The sequence below is a fragment of the Numida meleagris genome, chromosome 3 (assembly GCF_002078875.1).
Source record: "Numida meleagris isolate 19003 breed g44 Domestic line chromosome 3, NumMel1.0, whole genome shotgun sequence".
NCBI classification, from domain to species: Eukaryota; Metazoa; Chordata; class Aves; order Galliformes; family Numididae; genus Numida; species Numida meleagris.
The window spans coordinates 57,494,819-57,510,183 of NC_034411.1; the positions used below are offsets into that span (position 1 = coordinate 57,494,819).

The 15,365-nt window shown below is 39.1% G+C and overlaps 1 protein-coding gene across 2 annotated transcripts in view; it reads left to right on the forward strand.

Moving 5' to 3' along the window:
• The window catches only part of SAMD3 (sterile alpha motif domain containing 3), a 36,145-nt gene continuing 21,940 nt past the window's right edge, over positions 1,161-15,365 (forward strand). Inside the window, exons 1-5 of one of the 2 annotated variants that reach the window (XM_021390954.1) lie at positions 1,161-1,686; positions 1,780-1,885; positions 2,540-2,726; positions 14,129-14,302; positions 14,619-14,703. In XM_021390954.1, the coding sequence (XP_021246629.1) occupies positions 1,807-1,885; positions 2,540-2,726; positions 14,129-14,302; positions 14,619-14,703 (525 nt within the window). In that variant the 5' untranslated portion in view covers positions 1,161-1,686; positions 1,780-1,806. The remainder of the gene's footprint in view (positions 1,687-1,779; positions 1,886-2,539; positions 2,727-14,128; positions 14,303-14,618; positions 14,704-15,365) is intronic. The other variant, XM_021390955.1, reaches the window with a different exon arrangement.

Below are 15,365 nucleotides of genomic sequence, written 5' to 3' on the forward strand. Positions count from 1 at the left end.
TTCCACCATTTTAATGTATCTCTCTACTTTTTTACTGGTTGGTAAGGCAAGTATAATTCTGCTTTGCATTAGGTTTTAACTTTCAAGATTTGGGGGTCTTTTTGAGTCCTATACTTTGCAATGAAGTAAAAAGTGTGACAAGAAGGTGTGATTTTTAATTTACACCAGAGTTCTCAGCAAATAATGACTTTTCACACCCTGTTATTGCTGCTTAGCCTGAGGGAGGAGTTGTATGGCTACTGTTGTCATGTCAAATTAAATCCACTTGTGTAATTCAGAAAGACATTCCCCTTAAACTTAACCCTTTTAAGTTGCTAAAGTGTACCAGCTCAATCTGAGTGCGTCTGTTTTGGGGATTTCTGCTGCTGAAGGGAGACAACAGTGTTCCATTTTATTTTATTTTTTCTTGGTAGTTCAATGGAACAGGTCCTGCTGAGGTTTTCATGGGTTTACCCATGTTACTCAGACAGCAGGCCCAGCGTGTATGCAGACACAGAATCATAGAATCCTTAGAGTTGGAAGAGACCCCTGAAGGCCATGTAGTCCAGCTCCCCCACAATGAACAGGGACACCACAGCTAGATCAGGTTGCCCAGGGTCTGATCCAGCCTTGCCTTGGAAGTCTCCAGGGACAGGGCATCAGCCACATCGCTAGTTACCTAGTGATATTTTGAGCATGGAAGTGCTTGGCTGAAAATGTCAGACACTCATGTTCACATCTGAAAAATCTTGCCTGTACAGTTTGCTCTAACAATGTTTGGTGTGGATTGCAAGAACAGTTATGGCCCATCAGGTGCTCCTTTGCATAGTAGAGTTAAGACACATTAATAAGAAAATCATTCTCAGAGTTTTTTCTATTGTCAAGAAGTTGGCATAGAGTCTTCCCCAGAGATCCTCTTACCAGAATTGATCTTATTGGTGAGTGTCCAATTTCCTCCCCTCACGGCTCAAGCAAGTCCCCGGGGAAGGAACATGAGGTAGGGCGGATTCTCTGGGGTCTCGGGGACCGAGCATCACTCCGGGGCTGTGCCCGTCCCGCCGCGGTGTCGGTCTCCTCGTCCCGGGGCGTGTAGTTGCCGGAGGAATGCGAGCAGAGGCTGCCAGCGGGAGCTGTCCCCTCCCCGCCCCAGCAGCTTTAGTGCCTCTAACTGTCGTTAATTGGCCGTTAAGTGTTTGCCTGGCTACCTAATGGTTGTGCAGAGGGGGTTAATGTGCCTGATGTGCCAGCATATATACGACAGACTCTTATCCGATGGATTTGGTTGTCTTGTGTGTGTGTGTGTGTGTGTGTGTGTGTGTGTGTGTGTGTGTGTGTGTGTGTGTGTGTGTGTGAGTGTGTGAGTGTGTGAGTGTGTGTGAGTGTGTGAGTGTGTGAGTGTGTGAGTGTGTGAGTGTGTGAGTGTGTGAGTGTGTGAGTGTGTGTGTGTGTGTGTCTTTCTTTAAGACGTCAGCTGTTTCCCGAGGAGCGTGGTGGTGGTGAATTTCACACCTTTTTTTTTTTTTCTCTGTATGGAAACCTGGGTGGTAATGGTGCTGGAGCAGGTCGTGTTTTATAAGGAATGAGGCTGTCTCTGGGAGCAGAGGAAAAGCAGGGAAAGGAGAGGAGGTGAAGAAAGAGGGATCCAAGGAAGCTGCCACCCGCGACAGGCATTAGTTGGATTATCCTCACTCATTTTTTTCAAAGCATGTAAACCTAACTGCATTTGCAAAGTACTTTTTTTTTTTCCTTTTTTTTTTTTCTGGTTCAGCATGAAAATAGTCTTCTCTTTTCGTTTCCCAGTGAAACTTTACTGTGTGACACCTGAAGATGGAAAGTTGGTCGGTGGATCAAGTCTGCAACTGGCTGAGACAGAGGAATTTAGGAGAACTAGTTCCTAAGTTTCGCGGTAGGCATTCTTGTTCCTGTGTCTTTTATCTTTTTAAATGTTTTTAATTGTTTCTGTCTAGCTTGTTTTTGGGCTATATCAAAAATAACTGCAGGTTCGGTATGAGGTCTTCGAGGAGCCCAGGGGGGAGAGTCTAAGGCTGTGTGTAAAGAGATGCATTTTCTTTGGAGAAACAGCCGGCAGTGCAACCAGCTTAACAGGGCCTATTTTATACTGCTACAGTTTCATTATTTCAGAGGGTGTATATTCTCAATATGTTTGAGTACATAAACACTACAAAAGTACAGGAGAAACTAGTGTGCAAACATGCTATATGCTGCATGCCCTTCCATTTCTTCATTGTGAAAAGAAACCAATCGGCTGCGGTCAAAGTAAGGCCTGATTTAAAGCACTATAATACTAATTCACTGCTTCTGTGCATTTCAGACATAACGTTCTCTTACTGGAAGGTGCTGGGACACTGACTTGAACTTCTGGCAGTGCAAAGGACAGTACCTAAAAGACATCATTTCTTTTAAGCAGTTGAAGAAGCACATCAGTAGTAGAGAGTATATTTGACTTTGACCTAAAACATCATCATGTTTTTAGGCATATAGGATGTCCCTGTAACTCCAAAATTATCTCACAGCGATTGTAATCCCCTTCAATCTGCAGAAGAAGAAGTAAATGGAGCAGCTCTTCTGGCTCTGAATGATCGTATGGTGCAACAGCTGGTGAAGAAGATTGGGCACCAGGCAGTGCTAATGGACCTGATTAATAAATACAAGCATCAAAAACATGGGCTACAATCCTTTGCATATGCCTGTGAAGCAGGCTTGCCAACACTTCCAGAGATCAGTGGGTGAGTATGTACAGAAAACATCAGTCTGATTGAAATTATTCTTTTGGTACTATTTTTAGATCTGATATTTACTAGCTCTACAGCTGTAACTTCAAAAAATATAGTTATAAATATTAGACTCTGAATGATCTCTAGCAACGTGTTAAATGTGAAATACAGTTATTACCACATGAGCTTCTGCACTGCTGAAAACTACTATTAGTTTAACCAGTTCTAGCTCTAGAACCCAGTTTTAAATTGTACAAAGTGTTACAGAACTCCTTAACTTTCACTTTAGCTGAAACTTTCTATATTTGCTGTATTAAACTTTTGAGGCAGTTATTTTCAAATGCTCTTTGAACAAGAGTCCAGTAAGAATAGCTTCTTTGGAGCTCATTTAAGGTGTTCTGACTGGAATGGTATGTAGGAAATTCACTCTCATTGTACAAGAAACAAAGATCCATAGATTCACAGCATTTGTTAGATGGCATTTTGTGTTGCTTAGAAATATAAGGCTGAATTTCAAGTTTTGTAGTATGAGGGCTGCTGCCACATGAAGGTTTCCTGCTAGTACCACCTATCGCTGGGTCTGCAGTCCCACAATGACAGTGGTGCCCGAGTCCAAGTGAAAACAAACTACCATGTTTGTCCTGCTGCTGGGCTTCCAAGAGCTGTCAGCTATATTTCCCTGACACATTTCTTTCATGAATGCTATCCTAGCGCTTGAGGGTGCACCTCTGCTTGCCCACCTCTTCATCCTATCCTCAGTGCATCTTCTGTCTGCATATGAATTGTGTTTAGCTCGATTTCTCACCTAGGAACAAAACCAAACCTGTTGACGGAACGTAGCTCCAAGTGCAGAAAGCAAATGAATGCTTTCTGTGTAGTAATAATGGCCTTGTGAAGGATCACTGAGTGTGATTTGCATTTCCAGCAGTTTGGATTGGGACAATTAGAAAATAGGATCTTGTGTCCATCACTGGGAAGGGAGGGAACTTCTGAGTCAAGCAGGAGAAGCTGTTTATGTATGAGAAGCTCACACAGAGACATTACCAAGTAATTGTCAAGATGCTTTCTACCTCCAAGTATGACTCAAGGTAGAAGCCACAGAGGGATTGTATTGGATTTCTCTGATTTTAACTGGAAGGCTGGAAATGTGTGACTTTGAGATACGTTGATTCATGAAAAAGGGAAACTCCCCATACAGATTTGGCCAACAGCAATGTCACTTACAGCAACAGCATTTCATGTGAGTGTAGCTGAGGCTGGAACAGTTTACGGAGCATCTTTGGTCTTCAGACCTTCAAAAGAGATGAGGTATAGAAGTAAGTTATGCCATCCCCCCCAGAAGTGTCATAATTTGTGGAGGATCTAGTGTATTAGTACGTTTACTTTTTCCCTAAGAAAAGTTCTAGCAAGTCTCAGGAAGACTTTAGCAACAGCACTTGAAATAGGGAAACTTGTAATAATGTCACACTGGTGGCCTCATCCAGAAAATTTTTACACTGTTTTCTAATACGTAGTTCAGTTAATGACTAGAGAATGACTCATGAGTCTCTTCACAGAGTGAATCTATGTTGATGGACATCTTGTTGTACATAATATGTTGTTGATGAAGACTGTTATCCTGTTTCCTGCTTCTATGTAGCTTTAACTTTGATGAGGCAAAGCCTAATTAATTACAGTGAAAATAAAGAATCCAAGGAAGTAGGGAGCCTCTAGCATCTACCTAGCAAAGTTACCAGCTTCATCTCCTCTGTAACTCAAAAAAACCAGTTGAAGGCTGCTGTTGTGCTGGCAGTCTAACAATAGTTCCTGTCTTACAGAGTAAAATTGTTAAATGTTGTTTCCTGTAAGTACAAGAAGAAGAAATAACAGGAAAGGGAGGAGGGAGAGAAGTGGAAAATAGAAGTCCCATAGTTCTAGCTGAATAGAAACTACCACTGAATACTGTGTAATTCCCTTCCTCTTCCCCTCCTTGCATACGCTATTTGCTAGTTACACTTAGTGACTGGGAAATGCCAGGCAATGAAGGTGGCAGTTATCCTGCAAGCCTGAGGTTTATTTTCCTGGATTTTGTTACTGTGTAGTAATTAGAACATTGCTAGGCAGTATTGTTGTTTACAGTTTTCCTTTCAACTTTTCAGAGTTGGGTAATTTAACTGAGTTTGATTGAGAGATGATATCAGCATCATGTCTATTTAGAAAACAAGAGAAGCTGGAATGCAGTAGAATTAATGAGTAAAAAGGTCAGATTAGGTTTTTGCTACCATCTATCTTCTGTCCTTGCTCTCTAATTTACAGTTACCTTGTGCCAACTACACAGTATGGGTTTGTCTTTATTGGTTAGTTTTTAAAAATTCTTTTTTTTTTCCCCAGATCTTTCAATAACAATCTCGCAAACGATTAATTACTGAGTGGAATATGGTTATAAATAAATTATGTTCTCAAGGTGCTTTAAATACAGTGCTTGGGAAGGTAGGCATTCCCATTCCATTTGCATTCTTATTTTCCTTGTATCAAAATGAGCCTATTTAAAATCTGGAGGCATTATGAGGATTTGTTTTTCTCCCATGAGATGGGCAGCTAGTGCTGGAAAAGAGTCTGGTTTCTCTTCCAAGGCAACTGATTTCTTGTCTGGGAGGCTCTGGCTGCTCATCCTCTTCTGCACCCCAGCTATTGTTTCTCCTCCAGCTATCATTCTCCCCATACACATGACTGATAGCTTCACCATTCCAATATAAGTGGTCTTTCCACAGAAGTGTCTATTTTATCACTTAAAATATTAAAAAAGAATTAAGGATAAGACTGTCTGGGAACAGAGAAGGTGGCATAGTGAATCACACAGTTAATGCTTTTAAAATGAAGTCCTTCTGTGACCTTCAAGAGAATAAAACGACAACAAAAAAATCCAATCCCAAAGATCCCGCCAGTGCAGTTATTAGTGAAACGAGTCCAAATTATTTAAACTCATGGAACAAACCACTAACGCTTCTTGCAGTGATGATTTTTGTCCCCTGCTTCTAAAGGATGCTTATTTTTAATTAATGATGAGTAATTTGCCTTATGTTGTTTAAAGAGTTTCCAATGTGCTGTGTGAATCAGCCTCACGCAGAATAGGCTGGCTTTAGGAAATGTTCTCAGCAAATATTCTCTGTACAAAGATTTCAAATGCCCATAGTAGCCTGTTAAGGGAAAGGGACTGCAAAAGAGCAATGCAAATTCACCTTGGGGCAGAGAAGCACAAGAGGAGGAAAGAAAGGCTGCTGTAAATGGAAGTGCTCCGCTTGGTGAAGTGATTATAAATCATCATAGCTCCACTGATTTTCTACCTTGAAGACCCAAGCAAATTATATGAGAGTTTCTCTTTAAAGGTCAGATGAGAAGCTGGCAAATGTCTTCCTCTTAAACAGCTGTTTTAACTAAGCGATTAGGTCTGCAGATGGAAGTGAACATCCCTGGCATCTATTAACTGCTGCACTAGCTTCATCCCTAGTTAAATACTATTTTTGGAGGTGAACGCTGCTGTTTAGGTATGTCTATGACTTGACCCACTGATTAATGTGCTATTGTAGAGTTCTTTCCCTCCTCCCACTCCCAGTATTTCTTTATTGCATGTTCAGCTGCTATTGGAAAATTTCATGCTTTATATTCTTGAGGGAGTTATGCTGGTTATGAACGGGTTGTGAAGAGTTTAACAAGGTGTTTGCTTTAGAAATTTGAGTAAGGGAATAGAAAAAGTTGGTTTGACCATAAAGATGAGTTCTTAGCCTAAGGTATGAAAAGTAACCCCTGTTCTATTCTGCTAATATATATACTCTGGAAACTGATTTTCCACAAATTCTTCCCCGCACTCAGTTTTAGTCTATGGATTTACGTGCCATGGTAAAAAGCAGTTTTCCTCAACAGAATAATTGAAGCTATTTTTGTGTGTTTTGGTATAATATTAATTTGGTATTTGTTAGATTAACTAGTGATTTTTTTTTCCTTTCTTTTTTTCTCCTTCTCCCCTCCTCTCGCATTGTTTTAATTTTTATATTTTTAAAGTCCATGCATTTCTTGTTCATCGTTTTTTTCCATGCCACCCCGATCCTCTTCTCTCATCTTAACTAGTGGGGAGAGGGAAACTGTAGTAAGATGGGGAGGTGGCTGTGCTAATCAAACACTCTGGATTGTCTTCTTCAGAACAGAAAGGAGCATACATACTCGTTTCTCACCAGCCTGTCTAGATTTTGAAAAGCAACCAAGAGAAATGACAACTTCCACTCCTTTCATGGGTGCTTCCACTTCTACCATTTATCCAGTGGCAGACCAGTTCATATGAGCAATCCTTCAGTCAGTTATGGCAGGGGGTTAGTTTAATTCAGCAAGGATGGTTTAAAGATTCAGTTTTACTGACTTGTAGCCTCTGTCTCCTCGTTTCTCCAATATGAATGTTGTGCTTTTTTTTTTTTTTTTTTCCCCAAAAAGACCTGTGAAGCTGCAGCATCAGTGTGGCTTTGCTTCAAATGAAATAATGCGTTCTTTTATGTATTATTACTACTGGTGAGTTGGCTTAAAATTTCTCTGTATCTTACCTCTGTAGATAGTTCTAACAACTGTTAAATAATCTTCTGCATTACAAAGTAAGAGAGCAGAGAACCCTGTTTAAACACAAAACCACAGCAAGTGGCTGCAGCAATTGTATGGCTTTATCTTTCTTGCAGAATAGCTTTTTGTTAACAGATACAGAAATACAACAGGCAGTCCTTTTTTTTTTTTTTTGAGCTCCAAAGACAAGAACTTCTTGTTCTCTTGTCGTTGTCAGTGAAGACTACAATATAGCATGCAGAGAGCAACTCAACGAATACATTTCCTCAATACCTGCTTTTCTCTATCGGAGTATTAGCAGTCTCACTGCTCCTGGCAGCCTCGTGTTTATCTTGTTGCTAAGACAGAGGCTGTCATTGCTTGTAAATGCCTGACACTGCTGTGAAAACCAACATTTATTGGTTGGTTTCTGTCCTCTCTGCCTTTTCTCAGGGTGCTTGTTTATCAAAGGATACACATAACACATCGCTTCTTTTTGCTGTTTCCAGTATGCTGGTCCAGATGTTTGCCTTTAGTGATGCCCTGGTACAGCTTTATTTGTACATCTGTTCTTCCTATAAAAATGTGCTCTGTGGCTTTCAAGTGCAGTACAACAGCTTCACAGTCTGAATGTCTTCAAGTCATTTGTGCAGAGCAGATCTGAAAGCACAAACAGGATAACAGACTCTCTGTCCAACCTTGACAGCCTTGGACTTCTCTTTTGTTGCAAATTTGGAAGATATGACTGTTACTCAAATAAACCTGGGCCTAGAAGGTGTTACATGAGCAAAGCTGCTGACAGTATATTGGTGCCAGTGTCAGCCTAAATTTGGGCTAATACAAAGATCAACAAATCGGAGTATTTATTTTAAATTCAGCTTCATTTATTTTTAATAATTTATATTTTTAATAACTTGTAAAGAATTTATTTTAAATTGTTACTGTGGGCCTGCAGAACTGCAAGATGCCGTTATCCACACATCAGTATTATTGGTCTGTATCTAGTGTTTTAAGTGTGCACATATGAAACAATAATTCTTAAAAGAAGTTTGACACTGAAATGTTCCCATTTTTATGTACCTTAAGAGTTTCTTTCTTTCAGTGCAGATACTGTATTGTTGAGATTGTGAGAATTATTTTCGGTGGATATGATATTTTTTCTGGCTGGTTCACATGACCATGGAAAAACAGCCATTGAAAAAACGAGATGTGCAAAGTCTCCGATGGTGGTCAAAAGTGGAAGAAAAGAAGTACTTCATAGTTTGTTTGAAATTACAGACATCAGCTGCTTCCTCTGATTACACCTTTCCAAAAACCGATCCTTAAAAGATTCCAGAAGCATAAGTTGCATTTGGCCCATTATTTTTAACAATGATTAAGTGTTTCTTCTATGCATTTATTCTAATACTTCCAAATCTACAAATTGTTTTAATAGTAGATTCCATGTATCATAATATATATATTTTTTATTTTGTTGATTTTAATGATTCCTCATAACTTCATTTGTTATTTGATCTTCATAGAAATTTTATGTATGCGTTGTGCTGGGTTTTGTTTGTATGGGATTTGGGGACAGATGTCTAAATTTGGGTTTTGGACTTGAGGTTGCAAGAATTTCTGCTGCTTCACTTTTTCTCAGTCTTCTCCTTTGAGAATTCCATTTCCCTGTCATTGCAGCAGGAGGCTTAAGGATACGAACTTAAACTAAAATAAACAAACAAAAAAGACTCGAATATTTTTCTTGTTTGCTGCCTTAATATTTTGTAAGTAAGTCGTGACAACAGATCTCATAGTTTTTGAACACTTGAGGTCAACAGTGTTAGATATACTTGCATGCAGATGTGAGTCTTCCACAAAAAAAAAAAAGGAAAAGATTTTGTTAATGGTCTTCTGTATTAGAAATAAGCCAAGACTTGAAGAAGATAGCAACTACTAGCTGCACTGCATTGTCAAGATCTAGCAAAGTCAGAAAAACAAATATAAAATTATTTGGATATAGTAAAACACATCTTATGTGTGTGTGAAGACAAATAAACACTTTTTTCCTTCAAGAAAGCCTGATTTAGATGGCAGTTCTGCCAGTCAGATTCCCCAGGGAGCATTTTCTCTTCCCTTGTCTGTAACCTACAACTGCTGTGCTTGCACAAAACTGAAGCACAGTCTTCGCTTCTGTAGTGCAGCTCTTGAGAACACAAGCCGTTAAAAAATCTTTACTCTCTAGAAGAAGCCCGTGTTTGCATCTTGTAAACTTTCTTTAAGCTGATTAATTTTGTCTGTAACTTCATGCTCATGCTGAGTCTGATGAATTTGCAGGAAAAAACTGGAACTGCTATGGAAAATGGATAGCTATCCAGTGTTGTTTTTCAACTCCTGCTAGCTTGCTGAAGCATAAAGTTGCTACAAGTAACTCGTTCAGTCTACCTGCCCCCATGTTTAGTGGCAACTAAAAAAAGACATAATCGAGCACTATGTGGACTGCAAACCCCTGGTTCTAGGGAATAGCTGTGAACCTGTGCATTTGTGCTGGAAAGTAGGAAACGGAGGTGAAGAACATGAAGAAAAAGCTATGAGAAGTCTTTAAATACAGACCTTGAAACTGCAAGTAGACTAGAGCTGTATTTTGAAATAATCATCTTTAATCATCTGTCATTGTTTCTTTCAGTGGAAATAACTGCATGTCAATATTTAAGGCTATAAACGTTAAAAACATATTATACATATGTTAGGGAAATGGAAGACTTTGTACAACTGCAGAGTCTTTTCCTTCACATCTGCAGGTTCCATGTTTCCTTGTCTCCTCTCCTTATTCTGTGGCTCTGCAACATGGACTATTTTTCAACCTACAGAAGTTCTGGCAGGAGTCTTTTGCTGATGTTCAGTTCAGAGGCTAGCCCTGTCCCTGTGGAGGGAAAAACAAATCTATTGAGAGTACTCGTGATGTGCCAAACATAGGAAGCCACCAGTGTGAGTAGGGTTCTGCTTAGTTGTGATGTCCTCTAAGTAGCTAGGACTCAAGCTGATGGAGCAGGCAGTAACGAATACCATAGACTTGTGGACTTGAGCAGTCTGGAAACTTAATTGAATGGTTGGAGTCTGTCACTGCAAATGGATTAACTTTTGTCTCTTTTGCAATGAAGATATCTTCAGGGTTTCAGAGTCCCAGAGGTTACATAACGAAACACACATCTACATGTATTTATTTATTTCATTTTATTTTTTTTCTGTTCTGACCTATGGCTTCTTGAAATAACTTGATGCAAAGCAAGAGAATTCCTAATACCAGTAAGGAAAAGGACCTGAGACAGCAGCGGGACAATGGAGATTGCAACAGCCATTGGGTTGTTATAGTTGCAACATCAAATGTCTCACAAACAGGGAGGAAAGATATAGCAATTTACCTTTTTGGGATCTTAATTTTATCTTTGTGTCTCAAGCTGGAAGCAGGTCACATTTTTGTACTTACATCTAACTGTAATTCTGTTCTTCGCTACCAAGGAAGTTCTCAGCATAAATACATAAATCACAGTGCATGTACAGTTTAACTGAACTGTTCTTCTAGGTAAACAAATTTGCCTGTGATCGTTTCTGGGAATAACATTTAGAGTGCAGTTGTCATTTTTCAAACAAGCTTGTATTTCATTTAAAAATATTACTGCACATACTTAACATGACTGCCCTACAGCAATGATTTTTGGCAAAAGCTAGTAAAATGTCAAATATTTTGCACCATGGAGATTAAAGGAATTTTCAGATCTTGTTTGGAGAGTGAGGAAGTACATTTTGTAATGGGTAAGGGTGAAGAGAAACTTAGAGCATGAGATGGAATTCAGAGAACCTTTTTTGTACTGACAGATGTGGAGGGCCTGTTGGAGGGGAGCATTGCCATGCAACCATGGGTATTAGCTACCCTAACAACATTTTATTTTCTTGAAGTAAATGACTATAATTATTTGGAAAGCTAACTTGTAGCTGAGGTGGTAGAGGAAAACTGGAATGTCCAAAATCCGGGAAGAAAACTCTGTAACTCCAATGTGGTGTTAGAAAGTGGCATTCCTTTATTCCTCAGATACATACTGGGTGACTTTACAAATAAAGCACACTCTCTCTGAGTTAGTAGTCTAAGGTTTGCCTGAACTGAATCTGCTCAACCTTTTCATTCAGAGTCATTGTTACTAGGGGCAAAGGAGTTTCAGTGCTGCTCAGCTACAAATTACTGTATGTTTTGAACTATCCTGGTCCTGAGAGCCGTGCCATGTAAGTCTTCACTTTACCATGTACACAAACCCACTTTCATCCAAGCTACTCTTGGCACGCTTCCTCGATTTTCAATCAGGAACTTAGATGAGCATCAGGCTCAAGTTTGCCCCAGTAATTACTGCTTTACATAGTGATACTGAGTTTTGGAGTGGCCTTGGACTCAAGTAAGTAACCCCCTGCACATTTTTAAATGGAGATTGTCCAAATGGCCCCAGTCATTAATTTTGGGCAACCTTGCTTGCAGCAGGGGGGTTGGAACTACATGATCATTGAGGTCCCTTTCAACCCAAACTATTCTGTGATTTACATGACAGTTTGTTGAAAATAATATTAGGAACTGGCAGCCTGTCTGCTGCATCAGTGTCCTCAGTGAAGCTGGTGAAAGTACAGGATTCAACCTTGTAGGCTACAAATTTCCTAACTGATGCTACACTGAACATCGGAACTTTATTTGCATAGTGAGGATTTCCAAGTAATTTCAAAATCACTTTTTCATTTTTGTAATTATTTGTAACCAAAAAAGAACATTAGAATGTGTCTGCGTGGATATGTGTGTAATTCCTGTCTCTTTTTTTGTGTGTGTGTGTGTGAGACTGCAAAGTACTTATACAAGCTTGCTATAGTTTGAATCTTCTGTTAACCATCTGTGTCCCATAAAAGCTGGTGAACTCAGAGATAGAGCATTCCCTGACCATTTTGTACCTGTTTTGCATGGGGAAACAGTAGTGCTGTGAGTACTGATAGCTACTGTGATTAATACATATGAAGATCAAGTGACAGTATCTACATTTCTATTTTTAAGCTCTGCATCAAAATTTTCAGTAGTGCTGAGATTGGTACAGTTGTATAATGTCTGCAGAGCTTTCACAAGCCTGCAAGCTACCAACTTATATTAAAAGACACTAAGATGTTGTGGTTAAGGTTAGCAAGATAGGGAGTTACTGACTAATTTAATCAACAAGGTATTGAGGCCATAACTATGGCTATACGGGCCCAAAATGAGCTGCCTCCTGGATGGGTAGTATTTCAAAGTGCTATAAATTAAGCTATTACAAATGCTTGTCCATTGGTATTGCAGTTAATTTTGACACCCTTAAGGTGTTGGCTGCCATGTGTTTTTCTTTACATTCTTCCCTGAAAGTGGCTTGACAGCAAAAGCTCCCAGTGAAGACTGCAGACCTTGTCTAGAGGCTACCGAAGAAAGTTTTAGGAGTGAAATACTGACCTGACTGAAGTATAGCAGTGTGTTCCTCTCTGCCATGGTTTTGTCAGGTAGAGAGTTTTTTTTTCTTTTTTTTGTAGAGACTCTTATGATGGGAGCTCTTTCTTACCAAGCGTTGGTTTACTAACTCTAGGTGCATACAGTGTAGATTTCAACAACTGTCGTGACTCTTTTAATTTCCTTAAAAATTACTGGAGAGAAATGGATGAGAACATCTGGTTTGGTTTTGGATGTCCTTTGGTTGTTCCATCATCTTTCAATAACATTTGTTTCCTCCCTGAATATAAAGGGAGTCCAGATCATTAGGTCAGATATAGATACTTGTATATTAATATTGTGTGAGCATCTGCTTTTATCATCTGTAATGACAGCATTTTTAAAGATAATTATTATTACCACAGAATGGTTGAGCTGGGAAGGGACTCTGGAGGCCATCTAGTCCAAGGCCCATGCTTAGGCAGAGTCACCCAGAGCAGGTTGCTCTGGAGGATGTCTGGATGGCAAAAACTGTAGTTTCTATAAGCCTGTTAGTTGCTTCCAAATTACTCTTTGCAATTTAAATTAAAGCAAACATAAATTGCAGAGCTATATACATAACAGGAATTTTTAGTTATCTTTGGCAACTCCCATTTGAAATTTCTTTGTTGGCTCTGGGCTACCAGCATTGGGAAGCTGTCTGGGCATGCCAGAACCACCTTCTAGATGCTTCAGGCTCAGTTATCCTCTACTTTTCCATGTTTTTTTCAGCGTCAGTTTGCCATATTCTATGGAGGAGAGAAGCACTCCGGATAGCTAGTGGGGATTTCCTGTCACAGGCTTCCACCAGCTAAGGTGTGATATTTGCACATAGTGCTGATGGCTCTTAGGGTTGTAGGCCTTGTGCTTTGTTTCCAGTCATTAAATTGTTTAACCGTCCTTATCCTGTTCATTGCTTTCCCCTTTTGGAGGACAATCTCAGCTGATATCTTGTATAATAATTTCTTCTATTAAGCTGTTCATTTTACTATCACTAGTAAATTAGAAGGACCTAGGAAAACACACTATAAAAGAAGGTAGATGATGGTTATTTTGCAGTGGTAGTGAGTCCCCATTGACCTCTTCTGCTGTGCCTTCTGCTTTCATTTAGTGAACACTCAGTGGCAATTCATGTAATGTGGACTGATTATAACATTTCATGTTTGACATGTGATTTTAGCAGCATGTATTTTAATTGCAGCTTTTGTGAGTACTGCATGAAACATAGAAACGAAGACAGTAAGCCTTGAATATGTATAGCAATAACTTTCATTTGTGTTGAATTTTTGCTTATATTTTTCTTTCATTCTTGTTTGCCTTATCAAAGAAGAAGTGTTCATGATAATATAATCTTTTTCAGTGAAAATCTGAAATTATGTTCTGCAAGATGTAGGACATGTTCTTATACTTTACCAAATTTTCCTTATGACGTCAAGATGGTACTAGGAGAAAAAAAATACCCTGATCACAGTATGAGAATAAGGATGATTGACTGTTTGCAAGCAGACATGACAAAGTACCTAGCAGGATCACTGTAAGTATACATTTTTAGGTTTATTTTGGGTCATTACAAATTGGCTGCAGAAGTAAATTTTCAGATGAATGTACAGATATTCGTCTTAATGTGCTTACACAGAGGAAGCTTAAGGCTGGAAACCTGTTGAAGACAATTGTAAGATTTGCATGAAATCTTCAAGATATTCTCTTTGTTATTTGGGGGGCGGGGAGGATTGATAGTCTTAAAAATACTTTGGGAACGTTCTGTCACTTCAGTGTGCATCAGTATGGCCTCCAGACAGTGTCAAATACCATCCAGAGTACTGACTCTTTCTTTGACCTTGTTTGCACAGGTATCCGAACGGCCAGCAGTACAACATTGTTGTCGGGGCTTTGATGCAGGCATACCCGTTCCTGAATGAAGATGGGAATGGCTTTGTAAGTATTGTAAACAGTAATCTATCATTAAAATATTGAAATAACTCTTTTTTTCCTTCCCTCCCAATATAATCGATCACAAGAAAATAACACTTTAGAGCAAATCAATATAAATTTCTTGTTTACTGGATGAATTCACAGCTGTAAGCTTCACTTTGACATGCCTGCCAAATCACATTCTTATTTCATTACATTAATCAAAGGTTAATCCAACTATGTGCCACTTCTCAAAGCTACCCTGAGATCATTTCAGGGACATAAAAGACAGTCCCAGGGTCCCTGGTTGCTCCTTGTGTACAGTTTTTTCCTGGTTTGATTGCTCCCAAAGAATAAATTTGAGTAACTGTGATTTTGTTTTTCTTTTTTAAAATTAATAAGAAGGCAAGTCTTTAAAAAAACATAAACAAACCTTTCTGTATGCGGATTAACAGATAATTTACCCTCTTGCAATGTGTTATAATCATTTGAATGTTAGTTATGTACCAACATAACGCTACTGTTTTAGGTTTGTCAGGAATGTAGGTAGAGATTAAAAAAATAAAAATAGAAAAATTTTAAATATTACTTGGGTTCTCAGCAGGTGTATAACTGAAAGCAGTGGAAGAAGAAAACTCAAATGTGAACCTCATTTTTTTCCCCCATTCCCTTGTGACTTGAAATAG